We start from the raw sequence: 17551 nt of genomic DNA, 5'->3' as shown, positions 1-17551 counted from the left end.
CGTCTAAGGCGCCGCAATTCTCAGAATTGCATTCCTTGGGCACGCCAGAAACCAGTGATCGTGGGTTCAAATCCCGGCCCACCCTGATTATGTTTCTTGGTTTGTCAGCACCATACCCGTGGAAAACGTCTTCGACTTGCATCAATTGGGGCTTTCCGCCCATGTTAGGCAGACACGCTGTGATACACTGGAATGCTGGTCAAACAGCGTTAAACCAAACTCACTCAGTGTTGACCAAATGATTGATGTAATGGTGGATTGTAAAGTGTTCAGTCCCAGACTAGCCAAATAAATGGTCGCTAACTTGATCAAAGATCCATGTTGTCTGTGTATCGTGACATCCATTCAGTAATGAGGCGCTGTATATAACAGACATGGTACAGGTAAACATTACTTTGTGGGACCAAGGTACAAAAATAGATGCCATTTTTATTACAGTTTTCAGTAACAAGTATATAAAAAAAGCATTTACATCCTAACACATGACAAAAAAAGTACATTTCACATTCATTGCAACATAAGCAGCACAGAGGACAGTCATGAACAGTAGAATATACTTTATTCCAATCACATTGGAACTATCACAGTGATAAACACTTCTGGTTAATACTTCACTAATAAGGGCACTACCTCTCTAGAGATTACAAATTATATTTTAAGTTAATCTATACTGCAGTTATAGACCCTAACAGGAGGAATATATCAGTGTTTTTTGTTTGTTTTGTTTCTTGTTTAACGCCGCACTCAGCAACATTCCAGCTATATGACGGCAATTTGTAAGTAATCGAGTCTGGACCAGACAATCCAGTGACTGACATTATGAGCAAAAATCCATGCAGTGGGGATACGATGACATGCATCAACCAAGTCAGTAAGCCTTACCATCCGATCCTATAACTGTAGTCATATGAAAACATTGGATGTTTAACTTCTTTTGAGTACCCGGTAGTATATATACCTAACCTGGATGACAGTGAAGATGTGAACAGAGAAGCCACATATAACAGACAATTTCAGGATCAATCTTTAATCCTGTGAGCTATATTTCTAATTGTCGAATTATTGATGCAATTGTTATTTACATTATACAACATACTCTGATTCAAAGTCTCCTCTTGTTGCCATCCGAATACACAAATTACTAGCCCACCAGTCAGCTGGTCAACCAATGACAAACACACCAAACTGTTCAATCACACTTTTAAAAGAACCTAGATCTGTCCTTCGTCAACCACATGATCCATCTTTCCATCCATCCTTCCATCGCTCATCAACCCGTCTACAATCGAATTCTGGTTTCCCAAGTTTGCGATTCACGTCATTATGAAGACGGCATAGCCATTGTGAAAACTGATGTCTATTGCTTGTATCAGGAGTGTTTGTCTTCAGGCTGAGAAAAGAACAAAAACAAATATGTCATGTGTTTGTTAACAAAACAAATAAACTCTGCTGTATACTTCCTGAATCTAGCTATTACAGCTGTGACGTCACTCTGTTATTTCAACTGTAGAATATCTGTACCGAAATGGCAAATGCAAATTTTAAACTTGTCAAGTCAAAGGACATGCATTATGATTATACTGGCTACAAATCAAATCTCACAAAATGTTCGTAAAATATGGGATAGTTCAAATGCAGCTTTCATATCGAAGCACAAAGTTAAAAATTCTTGTGCATTACCGAATACCTTATATAGGTGTTGTATTTATATTCATTTATTTATTGATAGATTTTAAATATGTTTAAACATTTTTTTATAATTTCAAGTCTGTATAGATAACGCACACGAAACTAGACATTTGTTACAGATATTTGTAACATTATTATTACATTATTTGAAACATATGTCCAGTTTCTTACACCTTCACATACCTCTGAAAAGACAATTTGTTCTCGGAGGGGAATCAGTAAAAAACAGTTAATGAGGACAAGGTTGACTTTTGGATTTCAGCTTCTATATTCTTTCAAATTCTTTCAGGTTTGGCGTAACACTGCAGACATAACTGCACATTCAACTAAGTCAAAAGCTGTAGTAATGCATATTTGCATATTATCTAAAGAATGTGGGCATGTATCTGTATTTTAGTATACATTATGCTCAAAGTTTTCATCACAGCTTCCTGAACATTGTAAACAATAGGGGGAAAAGTGTATATTCCTAAAGATAATATATCTAATTATCACCCAAGATTGGCTTCCACGGGAGATACAGTGGAATTGCATCACAATGCTAAGCCATTGTGATGTCATTGTTTACCATTTCACCATCATGAAATGACATCACTAATCTCTCTACCACTGAAGCTGGTTAGCTTTTCACACTCAAGACACTGCTTATTACTTATTACAAACTGGAAGGAAGGTTTCGGATGATGAATGGAAACTCACCCTTGTGTCTTTTGACATCAAATATATAAACACTCATTGAGCGGCAAGCCTCAAAGTTTTAATCTTTTATCAACTCGTGTTGAAATATTTGATATCAAAAGACACTCAGTCAAAGTTCGAAATAAGCGCCTGCCCATAGGACCGTGGACGTCTTGTGTCAGCCCCTAGTTTCAGATTTGTATGGGTCATTATGGCTTGCAGTAAAATTGTGTGTCGATTTGTTTGTCACAATAAGCTGCAGTTTTTTTAATGAGGGCCTGATGAGTTTGTTGAGTTGTGGCCGGACACTTCCAAAGTCTGTGAGACCTGATGGCCAGTCACTTGGAAATATTTTTTATATTAAACACAGCGCTCGGGTGAATTCTCTGTATTAAGGTAGGTCTCTTACTTTTGCCTCAGGTCTTCAGCACAGTAATCACAAGGGTAGTACTTGGAGAAGAGATGGACAAAGTCCTTCATCTCTTTCTGCTGAACCTGTGAAGGAGACTCTGGGAAGTAGGCCGCCATCGTGTGTAGGAATGACCATGTATTCCGACCCAAGTCATCACGATCTAGAGGGCACTCAGCTGGTAGTGGGGCAGAATTGGTAGTTTCTTCCTGAAACCATGTTCAATCAATAAATAATTCAGTATCACTTCAAATTTTACCAGATATATTTAAATACTGTTCACAGTCATACTAAATAACCTTGGTTTAGGCTATTGTACTGTTCTAGTTTACTGTATCAATCTACTCAGGTGCTTGAACATGAACAAAAGGGCCAGATGATGCTGAAGTCTCCATCTTTCTTAAACAGGCAAAAACATATCTGAATTAATACAGAAAACTGTATCTGTTGATAAAGGTTGAGAATATTAGGTGAACAAAATTTGGGAACCAATTTTAACCTGGGACTCAGCGTGTTATGTTGTGCTCCATGAAGACATCTTTATTGTGGAAACTTAATGGAGTTAAACTGTATGGTTTTTTTGTTTTGTTTTTTGTTTTTGGGGTGTGGGGGTGGAGGGGGTGGGGTGTGTGATACTGTTCTATTTTATCAAATAACAAAATTATCGGGATGGGAGGGTCATGAATAAATGTTATATGTATTAAAGGGCATGAGAAAATGTAACATAACATGACGGCTCCACAGCCCTCCTGTGTGTATACATAGTGTCAAATGTGACCTGTACATCATTTGAAGTGAGGACAGAAATTAGCTTCTAAGTAAATTTTCATTGTACTACATGATTATTCTAGATAAGTGAAATTTTACTCATCAAAGTCTGCAGTTCTTTAACAGAAGTGCACAGTATCAATTCATTTCTTTAAACTGCTGAAGGATACTGTAAAATTCTGTAATAGTTGAACCAGGTCTGGATTCAACAATAGAGATGTATGTGTAAGAGTGATTATTATCACTGCACACCTTGTAATCGCAAGGCAAGGGAGGTAACCTGTGTTGTATTTTCCAAATGCCAGCAGTATTATGAATGCAATAAAACTTTCAGATACATTTTTTCAGTTAAATGCTATAAATGTGAAAAAGTATAAAAATGGAAAGTGTCCCACATTCATTCCTTATGCTACTGCTTGCATTTATACTTCTCTGGTTTCAAAAATTGATCTTATCAACTTTGAACACAGCAACCATTTACCTGATTCACTAGCGAGGTAATGACTAGATTGGACCATTTGGATCCTCTGATGTCACATCACAATGAATTATAAACAAAATTTGCTTAAAACAACACAATTTTGTTGATATATATACAATGTGTTACATGTTACATATATTCCAAACCTATAGCAAATCCGTAATAATACAAGAGAGTACTGTTGTGGTCGAGATGTCAAACATCCAGTAACCTGAGTTCAGCACCTTGAAATCTAGTGTTGTGTCCGGAACTGTTAACCATGTTAACCAGAGTCCATATACCCGGTACCGATCGGAGTTTTCAGGCGGTTTCACAATTCAAACCAAGACGGAAATAAAAGTATGACCACTCCTGCTTGGGATACTTCTCCTTGTTACACACAGTCTCCTGATATTGGTGAACTGAAACTGTAACGTGTATAATTTTGTTTGATTTTTTTAAACGCCGCAGTCAGCAATATTCCATCTTTCTGACGGTGATAGGTAAATAATAAAGTCTGGACCAGACAATCCATTGATTGATATCATGAGCATCGAACCACGCAATTGTCACACGATCACATTCATCAACTAAGTCAGCAACCCTGACCAGCCGATCCCGTCATCCGCATCTACTCGCCTCTTACAAGCATGGGTTATCGTCACGGGTCGTAACTTGTACTAAATGGGTATTAAGTAAGTGAGAATTAGAGTTTTTAATTTAAGTCAAACATGTTCAGGTGCATAATTTAGTCGATAATTCTAATCAGTTCACTTTGAATAAATCTATTACAGTTGAATACATCAATGATCAATGATTGACAGTAGCTTTCATCAACTGATGCATGATGAAATTGATGATGAGTCATGCCCACAACCATTGTGTCATGTTACAATTTAACACATATACTCCATCTTAACCTTTTTAGGGGTTTTCCCTTGCATTTTCATCCATGTTGTGAAATCGGTGCACGTTCTGCAGGGTTTCTTAGATTTCTGATCATGTTTACCAAAATCAGGCATGGGCGCCGCCATGTTTTATCAACACTTCCGTTTTGCATTCGGAACATTCTCGCATCAGTTAATAAACACACGATACATTTGTATCACCCACAATGCCGTAACTAGCCGATAAAAGCCGAACGACCCACTTCCTGTTGAAAGTGCGCATGTGTCAATAGACCATCAAAATGGCCGCAAGGAGTGCAACGAAAGGTAACTCACAAACAATTGCGACGATTAAACAGTCTTTAATGAGTGTATATAGTTCTATCAGTGTTCTAATTCTAACTTAAAAACTGTTAGAGAGTTGAGCTGACTGTCATGAATGCACACCATATTATGGAGTGACACTTTTGCAAACGCTTCAGATACCAAGTTTTTGTTTCACCTTGAAATATCTTCATTTACTAAAGGATATAGAGAATATATTATTCTATATTAATTATAATGTTTCTCTTTTCTGTTGTTGACTAGGTGTATCTCTCATCAAAAGAGGCTGGCATGAAATTCCTGAAGTGGTTGGTTCAATAGCCATGTGTGCATTAGGTTGGTATTTCAGGCCATAGATGTGTTAATGTAGATAGTTTAGGATACTAGACGATCAGATCCATGGAGATTCGTACCTACAGAAAATTGCTAAACTGTTACAAAAATTCCTGTCCAATTTATACCTGTGTTGGAGCATTCATATATTATTTGGCCCAAGTGTACACAAATTTGGAGGACCCATACACAAACCTAGATGATGCTTACACAAATTTGGAAGACCTGTACCCATTTATTTTCAATTCACATTTCACTCTCTATGTTGATTGGGATAATTGGTGTTTATCTCTTTGACTTGTGATTATCCCTTAGACTAAGCATCAATTAACACATTCAGTGTCCCACACAAGCAGTTCCCACACATCAATTAGTGATCTTTTTCCAGCGATCTTGTTATTTTAACTCTTTGTCATGTTGTTTTAGTATAAGTACTACAAGTCAGTCGAGGTAACAAGAAGTCTACACAGTAGATAATTGGACTACCCATGTGTTGTTAATTAAATACAAAACAAACAATATCTCAACATGCTCAATTGAAAACCTGTTTTGCTCGACAACAATATAGGGATCTATACCAAAACATCGCCTTTATAGTAATTAAGGAAGTTGTTATCCATGAGTTGTGTCTACTCTGTTTAATCAATGTTTTGCAGTAGAGCTAAAACTTTTCAGAGCAGTTTGGAAGTGCTAAACAGATTTTCGGGAATTCAAGCTATTGTTTCAAAATCACATCCGGTCACCACAGCATCTACATTTTCAAAGATCACAACCGGGTAATTGCTACAGATAAGAATAAATTAAAAGAAGTGAATAATGTTTAAAATCAAATAATTTGCATTGTGTATGAATAAGCTTTTTGAGTTGTCCAGTTGATTAGGTGCGGGTGGGTATGGGTTATCCAACATTTGGGTATGAGTCCACCAAAATATACAAGGTAAGGATCTCTGGGAGGAGTGATTGTCCAGTTCCTGTTTAGATAAATCTTCTGCATATTTGCCTGTTTACACCCTTAAAGGGGAAGTGTACACGCAAAAATCACTTTCTTTCTTTTTCTAAACAAAACGCAATTTTAGAATTAATTAGTATCTGTGTTTGAAAATATACGATCATTTTTTTCACAGTGAAAGTAGGAAGCTCACAATAGTGTGAAAATGATATGCCGTTATGAGGCCTTCGTTTTTCGAGCTAAACAGGCCTGAGTTATCCCCCTTAGATTATGACGTAATTGGTGCCAATTCAACTGGGTCCCTGTCTATTCTCAACGCAAAAGATATCAAGTACCAGTTTGCGGTAAAACAACATGGCCTACGACACACTCCGGCGCAGTGGTGACTCAGCATAACACTATGCTGGCTGGCATCTGAGACGCTAGAATCACACATCTAGACCTACACCACGTGAAGCGGCTCTAACAAAGCATGATGACGTCATAATGTTTATCAATTGGCACCAATGACGTCATATTGCAAGGGGCATAAGCCATGGTGTTTTTGTTGTGGAAATAGAACACTTGGTAAATGTGAAAAATATAAATCGTTTTAATGCGAAAAATATGTTAATTAATTGTGATATTTTTATATTTTTGTCTATGACACTTCTAGGTTAACACTTTTAATGTGGAAAAAGTACAAGAAAAATAGGTTAATTTCCGTGTGAACTTGCCCTTTAACACATATAAGGGACTGTTAATTCATTATAGTGTGTGTGTTTGAACAGGGTGTAAGCAAAATTTATCACAATATACCCCCATCTGCTATAGTACATAATAAATTACCAGACCTGTTCTGTCCTAATTTATTGATGAGCCACATGGCTCATGTTTACATCATTAAGGTCAAGGTCACTTAATGACAGGGAGTTCACATCATGTTCTGACATCATGTTATTACATTAAACATGTCCTTTGTTTACCAAAGACCAAGCTGACAAAGTTTGGGCAGAGGTCATTTGCCTACAATGCATGTGCTCTATGAAACCATCTCCCTTCAAATGTGAAAGCGACCTGTGAAGATACGGGGTAGAATAGGTCTTCAGCAACCCATGCTTGATGTAAGAGGCGACTAACGGGATCAGGAGGTCAGGCTTGCTGACTTGGTTGAAGCATGACATTGTATCCAAATTGCATGGATCGATGCTCATGATGTCAATCACTGGAATGTCTGGTCCAGACTCGATTATTTACAGACTGCCTTCATATAGCTGGAATATTGCTGAGTGCGGCGTTAAACAACAAACATCACATCAAATATGAAAGCAGAAGAAACTCCAACAATCTTCCAGTCCCAAGACATTCCTGTACACTCTTTTTATCAAATTTAAAATCAACACCAAGTGTCACGTCTATTTGTCTTGTATCTATGACCTAGTAGAGTTTTCCTCCATTTTATGCAGTGTTGTGAGCATCCATCTAGTGTAGGCATTACAAATGTAATTATTGTTATTACTGATGATGATGATGATGATGACGACACTATGCCACGCCTGTATTCAGTTTAGACTGCAATGTTGCGGGAAGTAAAGGGTCTTGGGGTTTGAGCCAGTTGTTTCCTTGGGTACAACCCTGTAAGATGACAGAGAGGTACAACAGAAATAACAAGCCCCCAGAATGAATCGATTGAAACATGATCAGATTATGTAATTGTATTACTCTTGCAGACTGTTCCAAAAACTTTTACCCAACTAGACATTCCAGATAGTAAAAAAATTTAGCCACAAGCCCTGGGTTAGTTCAGTGGCCCGTTATGGTACATCATTTAGGGACTTGTATGCATGTATCTCAGGTTAATCACAGGCTGCTAATTATTTAGAGTAGTACAGTTTCAGAACCATTGCATTGTTCTGCTGCATAAATGTGCATTAATTTGACAAATATTCTGTTTCAGTTATGTTTAATTCATGGTGTAGCAAAGAACGTATTTTGCCTATTCACCATGTTCACTGTATTAGTTTCAACTGGTTGATGACAGATTCATGTGAGGAAAACATTACTAGACCAATCAGGCTACCACAGAGAATGCTCCAGTAGTCCAACAGGCTGTTGTTCTGGACGCTTTGGACTTAAGCAGTGGCTAACATCACAGACTGCTCTTACCTTACCTTACTCTTGCCATTGACAATCAAATCACAAGAATGATCATAAGTTAACTGATTCAATTTATTTATTGTTCACCATGCCTTTTCATGTAAAATAAAGTGACTGAGCAAACTTTTTGCATGTTAAGTACATGAAATATGTGATCTTTACAGCATATGAGCATACATGGTTAAGGGTGCCATGCAATAATATCCTGTAGCTTCTCTGTCACATAGACCTATAGATCTTCCCGAGGCAAACATATCCACTAGCCACAAAGCCTAGTTTCTACCCTTGCCACATCTAGGCCACTTTTCTCGGCGCAACCCTGGCACCCTTCACGTAGATCACAAGATGTGCCCCTTGTAATAGAAATCAGATCGCAGTTCTTATCTTATATAGCTTCACAAAGATGGCGACTACCATAGGCGATGACCCATTCACAACTTCATCCCTGACAGAAAAAGATAGGCAATCGTTGAGATGTTTAAACAGTTAAAAGATGAAAAAGACATATTCCTGTCAACAAGGACATGCAGTGGTAAATCACTTTCATATTAAGGTGTACCAGTCGTTGATCATGTGTTGATGTTGATTTTGATAAAAGTTCTCTGATTGGACTATCCATATGTACGATAGTCCAATCATATTAAGCACACGAAAGTGGGCTTGATGTGGCAAGAGTGGAAACAAGACTTTGATAAAAAGGCTAGTGAACTCTCTTGCCTTGGGAAGATAAGACCCTGAGAGGATTACAGGTCAGAATATGTGATTATGTTTCCAGTTTTTTCTGCTTGCTGAAAGAGTCCCATTCTAATAATGGGAACTTGGCTGACTGTGTGTCATCCATGAGCTGTTGCTCATGCTTTCAATCACTGGTTTATTGATGGGTAAACATGGAATACTTCTGCTGTGTTAATCAACATTCCATTACTAACTCTCACATAGAATTTCCTGTTCTCTGAATAAAGTAGTGAATTATTAATACTATAAATAATGATACGACTCACAGAACAATTTTAATGAATGATATTATTTTCAGGTATAGCTTCATTTGGAGTTGGAGCCACCATATGGTTAAGAGACACAGAGTCGGCTCATCAACATAGATACACCTACTCAGGTAAAGATGAGAATTTAAGGGCAGCATTATTTCTGGAAATGAAGCTAAATGTACCTGGTGGTCATACTCAGGATTTCATTGATAAACTGTTTATTGTGAATAGTTTTCATAATATCAATCACTAGTCCAGATTATTTACAGGCCTCCGTCATATGGCTGGAATATTACAGTGTCAAACAAACAAAACAAGTCAATGGCTGGATTGTTAGTGATGGGTTTTTGAATTAGTGGAAATGTAACTAGGTTTTACAAGAAAACTGGATTTCACTGTTTCAAGACAAACAGGCAAGTGACTCAGAAATGTTGATGCTTGTTTGGTTGACAAAACTAGAATTTCATTGGTTTGTTTGAGCAACATTTAGACTTAGTCATCCTTAAAAACATGAGTACTCCTCAATACTACCGGTTGTTTCCTGTAGTCTCAGTGAGTCAACTGGTCATTCATGCAGTACCTAAGGCATGTAAGGGGACTTTAGGTTTACCGGGTATAAAAGTTATAAACCATCAATGCACTACTAGTTAGTTTGTAAAGAAAATCGTACATGGATTTCTAATTAGCATCTCGTGGGAAGTATTTTATGAAAATTCAAGCTCTTCACATGGATCATAGGCTATGTTGAGTTATCTCCCTTGTATCAGTTTTCCAGATTTCACATGACAAGCTGTCATATTTTAAAAGATGTTGCAATTAAATGTCAGGCGAAACGTCTAGTTACTTCCTAAGAATACTAGTATAATGAGATAGTAACTGAGACAGTGACTACAGCAAGGCAGACACCATGAGTTACATGAACTTGTCCAAAGGTCATTTTTGACTAGAACATTCCAACATAACTTGATTTTGGGAGAACACACACCCATCCAGAAGTTGAGTAGTAAACTTATGAACCAATGATCATGTCTACCCCTTCTAACTTTGTTTTAAATTTTTTAATTCAAGTGATTCAAAACCTGCATGGCTTCGTGCTTAATCAAAGTTTGTGATATTGTTGCAGCAGCTAATGATCACCCTAACTACACAGACACTGTGTCAGTTTCATCTTGTGTCCACACAGGGCAGTAATTACAACATCCATGGAATGACACCAGGCTGTGTAGCCTGGTTTCTTTCTTTTTTTAAATATGACTGCACAAGTACATTTATTGAGTTGATCTTTATTTTCCAGTTGTGCGAACATCTGATGTGGACCCAAATAAGAAAATATACAACTAGAAATATGTGATGTGTGTGCAGTGATCAGCTGTGAGGCCATCTAGCACCAAGATGTTGCTCCAAGGACACTGTCAGCCTGTGTGTATATAGAATGTCTGCTAGTAAATTTGTTGAAACAGCAATTGACGTTGTCCTTGTTTATCACCTGTTTCTGACCGCCTCCATGGTCTAGTGGTAGAGCGTCTGCCCAGAGAGCGGAAGGTCAGGGGTTCGATCCCTGGCCGCGTCATACCAAGACGTTCAAAAGATGGTACTTGATGTTACCCAGTCTGGCACCCGACATTATGGGGCTAAAACAAGGACTGGTTGGCTCGGAGTTAGTATATTGTGTCTGAGTGGGGTATTCATGTTAAACTGTGGCATGGTATCTCAGTGGGCTATTACTATAGATCGGTATTAGTCCCAACTACAACAAGCGGCCGCATGCACGAGCAATCACGTCACTATATAAGTGGATACTGGACTTCTATAGACATTTAAGGCCCTTGCCTCGGGAAGATGCATAATATCAATCAGAACAGGTCCTTATGCAGCAACACATGCTTGGAGAATAGAAGACTCAATGGATTGGTGGTCACACTGGATGATTTGGTTGATTACATGACATCTTACAGTCACATAGAATACTATCTATCAACATGAACATAGTCCCATCCGTTGTTCACCCACTTCTATACTGTGTACTATTCATTCTTCCCAGTTAAGCTTAGAACTGTCCAGGCACTCCTTGTAATACAGTAGCAATTAGGGGTTGGTTGGCATGTGTTCAATATCATGTGTGATTATACATTGTAAACCAATAGTTTGTGTGTTCCGCAATCTGATATTGCAATACCTCGCCGATTAGCCTTCTATTCCCACAAATCCACATTAGCCTCTTAACTGGGTATGAATAAATGAACGGTACTATTCCTCAAGACAAGCCAAAATATCTGAAGATAATTTTTCAATTTGGGAACCTATGAGGAAGTTTTTGGTTTTGACATGGATGATGTCATACTGGAAGAAGTCCTGAATGATGGTGGCAAGTATTTCATGAGTAATAGACGCCTCTATCAAGTTTACATTTAAGAAGTAACGCTGATTTCACGAATACTATCTTCATGATGTAACGGCGTTAATCTGTAAACAAACTGTTGAAGAAATACATCTCCAGATATAAAATGAATTTGCAGTCGTTGAGTGACAATAACATTCGGCAAATGTAACAAACGTAACTGTTTATCTTCTAATAAACGTGTAATGCTCGGTGCGTCGCCATATAATATGCCACGGTGTCACGAGGCCATGTTTATAATATAAGGGGGAACTGTGTGAACAAAAAGTAATAATTGAAAAATATATTATGTCCTGCTTGTATTACAGTAGGTTCAAACTACTGTGTTTTCGATTTCTCACATCTACTAAATATATATTTAGTTGGTCAAATGATCATTTCATAAGATGATGTGCGAATGGCACGTCATCTGTCGTATGTGTATCAGACAACAACCTTGATATCGACATGTGTATCACATCTCAAGGAATTGTATCGCATATGCCCTATTTCCCCGCATGGTGTGAAGCCCACGACTGGTGTCTCCCTGATACTAATGGAATATTGCTAAAAGCGGCGAAAAACCACACTCACGAAATCTGGCAGAATCGTTTATTTAGCCTTATTTGGTTACATTGCCTACACTTTTCTTATGTTGCGCTGATGCAGACAGGCGCAAACAATAGTTCAATCAAATATCATTTATTCGACATTCAGTGCGGCTCGTAAAACGTGAGATTGATTTATCATCCGAAAATTAACTGGGAGATATGACTTTGGCGAGATCAAGACATATCTCCAAGGATATATACAACTACAGTGAAATTGCAGCGCAATGTTTTGCAGACCATTTTGACCTCATCGGTTACCATGACGTCACTGTATTCTCTGCCACACTCGTTATTCCTTTTTACGAGATCCGTGACGATCCGGGGCAGAATAGGTCTTCAGCAACCAGGGCTTGCCATAAAAGGCGACTATGTTTGTATGAGGCGACTAACGGGATCGGGTGGTCAGACTCGCTGACGTGGTTGATGCATGTCATCGTATTCCATTTGTGTAGATCGATGCTCATGATGTCAATCACTGGATTGTCTGGTCCAGACTCGATTATTTACAGACCGCCGTCATATAGCTGGAATATTGCTGAGTGCGGCGTTAAACAACAAACAAACAAACAAACCTACTCACTCTAGCAGACTATGTATCCTTATCTCCTCGGGCCGTTGTACCCTTCTCGTGCAAGTATGGGCAGGTACACGCAGCATCTTAGAGGATATTACCAATGGTAATTAACTCATATACCTACTGAGTGATTTCGATTACCTCACATTCAGTAAGTAATGAAACAGTAATGAAATCGCTCTAATTGATATTACCCGCAGGGATGATAATCTTCCCTTTGTTGCCACTGAAAGGATGCAGCTCATGAGTTGTCGATTGAAAGGCAAAAGCACCAGATTGTGTTGTGCTGATATTGATTTCCCCGCGTGGTACCGTTACTTGTGTTTCAACATGTGAGTAGCTGTTGTGATTCACACTTTCTGTAGGCCAAACAAATTTGTTTGTTCTACATTTCACCCCCGCCCAAAAACTTTAGGGGTCTACCATGGTTGGTTGGTTGGTTTGTTGTTTAACACCGCACTCAGCAATATTCCAGCTATATGACGGCGGTCTGTAAATAATCGAGTCTGGACCAGACAATCCAGTGATTAATATCATGAGCATCGATCCACGCAATTGGGATCGATGACATGCATCAACCAAGTAAGCGAGCCTGACCACCCGATCCCGTTAGTCGCCTTTTACGACAAGCATAGTCACCTTTTACGACAAGCATAGTCACCTTTTACGGCAAGCATGGGTTGCTGAAGACCTATTCTACCCCGGAATCTTCACGGGTCGTCTATCATGGTGCATCATGGTGCATACTAAATTTTAATGTAATAATTAGATCCACAGCAAGTGTTTTTACAAGTTACAAAGGTGTAACATGTATACATTTTTTTAAATATGATTATAGAAAGGAAGTAATATATATTAGAATCCAGAGAAAATGCAGATACAAAATATTAGTTTCGGTTCTTGTATTTAACTAAGCACTATAACTAAACTAATATTTTGTATCTGTATTTTCCCTGGATTCTAATATATATATTACTTTCTGTTCTATAATTATATAATAAATGTGTATAAATGTTACACCATGGTAACTTGTAAAAACACTTGCTGTGGATCTAATTATTATATGAAAACTTTGTATAAATGTTGCACCATGATAGATCTGTATATTGTTGTCATTGCTTCCAAGTGTGATACAAACCTTTGTACACAGAGCCTTTGACGACGAGAACCCTGTGGAATGGGCTCCTGGAGGTATCGAACTTCAGACAGCTTGTGTTTTCCTTGGCCTTAGAGTTAACAAGGCATACTGCATTGACATTGGAGGAAACTGTTTCTTTCTATGTACGATTCATGATGACACTGACATGCATCAACCAAGTCAGCGAGCCTGACCACCCGATCCCGTTAGCCGCCTTTTACGGCAAGCATGGGTTGCTGAAGACCTGTTCTACCCTGGAATCTTCACGGGTCCACCATATAAGAAGGGTTTATAGCAGCTAAATGAATGATAAAACCATGCTTGGAAAACAGGTAATGGTGCCCACACTGTTCCATATTTATGCAAACAGGGGCCATTCTGGGAAGGACGGGCGCCCAGTTCTCCATCATTGTGGGTGTTAACACAAATTACAGACTGGCGGTTACTATATGGATGTCCTGCCTGGTTGTCTATCGCTGTATCCGAATGACGCGCAGCGTGGCTCATGCTATCAACCACTAGTTGAATGACTCAAATTGACATTTTCTAGATCAGTTGATGTGGCATGACAATTGCTGATAGTCGCTTCAGTTACACTGTGGCCCCTGGTGTATCTCCTCTAGACCAGGGGGCACGGGTGGCCCAGTCGTCTAAGGCGCCGCGATTCGCTGTGCAGAGTTGCGTCCCTTTGGCAGCCAGAAACCTATGATTGTGGGTTCGAATCCCGGTTCACCCCGATTATGTGTCTAGGTTTGTCAGCACCATACCCGCGCTCTTGGGTTTCACCGAAGTGGTAAACGCCTGAGACCTGCATCACTTCGGGCTTTCCTCCCACACTAAGCTGACACGCCGCGATATAACTGGAATACTGTTAAAAGCGCCGTTAAACAAAACTCACACACTTATCCCGACCAAAATACAAATATGATGAAGGCATATTGAGAAGTTGTGCTTTGGAGTATTTTTAGGTCATTCCGTCACCTTGCCAGCCACCTTGATCATAATATCTAAAACATTCCGTATCAGCACAACTGTTTTCACACTGTATGTTACTGGCACGCCCCTGAGACGACAGCTGGGGATATGGCAGCTGTTACCTTGCACATACGGTGTTACAATACCAGAGCTGCATCCTGGCCGAGACCACAATAATATCAACACTGAGTGAGAGTTGCATGGCGGAGCTCCAACACATTTAATACTGATTAGTGTGATGGAGATTTTTTCTGCCATTGTTGATACTTAATCTCACTATTTTGTCTGGATGATTCAGTTCAAGTTGTTATGAGTTCCACGTAACGTGTCTGGATACACCTTAACCAGTACAGCATGGCTGGAACTGGAGGCTTCAACTGCGATATATTCAGGTATGTCGGGGATCATTCCTGTGGGATTCTGGGGCAGAATAGGTTCCCAGTACCCCCAACTCTTGTTCAGAGTGACGACTGTGGGGGAGGGAAATTAGGTTTAGTGTGGTGGGCGCCTGGTAGATTTAGTGTGGGGGGACACCTGGTAGATTTAGTGTGGGGGGACACCTGGTAGATTTAGTGTGGTGGGACACCTGGTAGATTTAGTGTGGTGGGACACCTGTATATTTAGTGTGGTAGGCCACCTGGTAGATTTAGTGTGGTGGGACACCAGGTAGATGTAGTGTGGTGGGAGACCTGTATATTTAGTGTGGTGGGACATCTGGTAGATGTAGTGTGGTGGAACACCTGGTAGATTTAGTGTGGTGGGACATCTGGTAGATTTAGTGTGGGGGGACACCTGGTAGATTTAGTGTGGTAGGCCACCTGGTAGATTTTGTGTTGTGGGACACCTGGTAGATTTAGTGTGGTGGGACATCTGGTAGATTTAGTGTGGGGGGACACCTGGTAGATTTAGTGTGGTGGGACACCTGGTAGATTTAGTGTGGTGGGACACCTGTATATTTAGTGTGGTAGGCCACCTGGTAGATTTTGTGTTGTGGGACACCTGTATATTTAGTGTGGTAGGACATCTGGTAGATTTAGTGTGGTGGGACACCAGGTAGATGTAGTGTGGTGGGAGACCTGTATATTTAGTGTGGTGGGACATCTGGTAGATGTAGTGTGGTGGAACACCTGGTAGATTTAGTGTGGTGGGACATCTGGTAGATTTAGTGTGGTGGGGCATGTGGTAGATTTAGTGTGGTGGGACACCTGGTAGATTTAGTGTGGTGGAACACCTGGTAGATTTAGTGTGCTATGACACTTGGTAGACTTAGTGTGATGGGGCATGTGGAAGATTTAGTGTGGCGGGACACCTGATAGATTTAGTGTGGTAGGACACCTGGTAGATTTAGTCTGGTGGGACACCAGGTAGATTTAGTGTGGTGGGACACCTGGTAGATTTAGTGTGGTGGGACACCTGTATATCTAGTGTGGCAGGACACCTTGTAGATTTAGTGTGGTGGGACACCTGTATATTTAGTGTGGTGGGATACCTTGTAGTTAAGTGTGGTGGGACACCTGTATATTTAGTGTGGTAGGACATCTGGTAGATTTAGTGTGGTGGGACACCAGGTAGATGTAGTGTGGTGGGAGACCTGTTTATTTAGTGTGGTGGGACATCTGGTAGATTTAGTGTGCTATGACATCTGGTAGATTTAGTGTGGTGGGGCATGTGGTAGATTTAGTGTGGTGGGACACCTGTATATTTAGTGTGGTGGAACACCTGGTAGATTTAGTGTGCTATGACACTTGGTAGATTTAGTGTGATGGGGCATGTGGTAGATTTAGTGTAGCGGGACACCTGGTAGATTTAGTGTGGTAGGACACCTGGTAGATTTAGTGTGGTGGGACACCTGGTAGATTAGTGTGGTGGGACACCTGTATATTTAGTGTGGTGGGACACCTGGTAGTTTTAGTGTGATGGGGCATGTGGTAGATTTAGTGTGGTGGGACACCTGGTAGATTAGTGTGGTGGGACACCGAGTAGATTTATTTTGTCATGATACAATGTACAGGTTGATTGTCTTTACAACTGGTAGATTCAGTTTGTCATGACATCTGGTAGATTTAGTTTGTCATGACAACTGGTAGATTTAGTTTGTCATGGCAATTGGTAGTTTAGTTCGTTAGGACATCTGGTAGATTCTGTTTGTCATGACAACTAGTAGATTCTGTTCGTTCTGACTACTGGTAGATTTAGTTTGTTATGACAACTGGTAGATTTAGTTTGTCATGACAACGGGTAGATTCTGTTTGTCATG

At 39.6% G+C, this 17551-nt stretch overlaps 2 protein-coding genes across 2 annotated transcripts in view; one reads left to right on the top strand and one right to left on the bottom strand.

The window, feature by feature from the left end:
- Positions 1-394: 394 nt before the first annotated feature.
- On the bottom strand, positions 395-5069 carry LOC124132768 (FAD-linked sulfhydryl oxidase ALR-like). Its single transcript, XM_046496885.2, has 3 exons — positions 4925-5069; positions 2777-2985; positions 395-1390 (listed from the first exon to the last, which is right to left on the bottom strand). The coding sequence occupies exons 1-3, from the start codon at positions 5036-5038 to the stop codon at positions 1228-1230; spliced, it is 486 nt and encodes a 161-aa protein (XP_046352841.2). The 5' UTR covers positions 5039-5069; the 3' UTR covers positions 395-1227.
- A 10414-nt stretch (positions 5070-15483) lies between these two features.
- LOC124132769 (serine/threonine-protein phosphatase PP1-like) overlaps positions 15484-17551 on the top strand; it is a 103557-nt gene continuing 101489 nt past the window's right edge. Inside the window, exon 1 of the mRNA XM_046496888.2 lies at positions 15484-15686. The gene's annotated coding sequence lies outside the window, so the exon portion shown is untranslated. The remainder of the gene's footprint in view (positions 15687-17551) is intronic.

The sequence above is a fragment of the Haliotis rufescens genome, unplaced genomic scaffold, assembly GCF_023055435.1.
Source record: "Haliotis rufescens isolate VD_foot unplaced genomic scaffold, xgHalRufe1.0.p SCAF_11, whole genome shotgun sequence".
NCBI lineage: Eukaryota > Metazoa > Mollusca > Gastropoda > Lepetellida > Haliotidae > Haliotis > Haliotis rufescens.
This window is presented reverse-complemented; position numbering and strand designations above follow the sequence as displayed.

What these genes read in the sequence shown, in the direction of transcription:
- LOC124132768 (XM_046496885.2), bottom strand. Translation starts at nt 5,038, where the DNA reads ATGGCGGCGCCCATGCCTGATTTTGGTAAACATGATCAGAAATCTAAG. An exon ending in AAGGGAAAACCCCTAAAAAG is followed by an intron (nt 2,986 to 4,924) that starts GTTAAGATGGAG and finishes ACATGGTTTCAG; the next exon opens with GAAGAAACTACCAATTCTGC. An exon ending in GCTGAAGACCTGAGGCAAAA is followed by an intron (nt 1,391 to 2,776) that starts GTAAGAGACCTA and finishes TTCTTTTCTCAG; the next exon opens with CCTGAAGACAAACACTCCTG.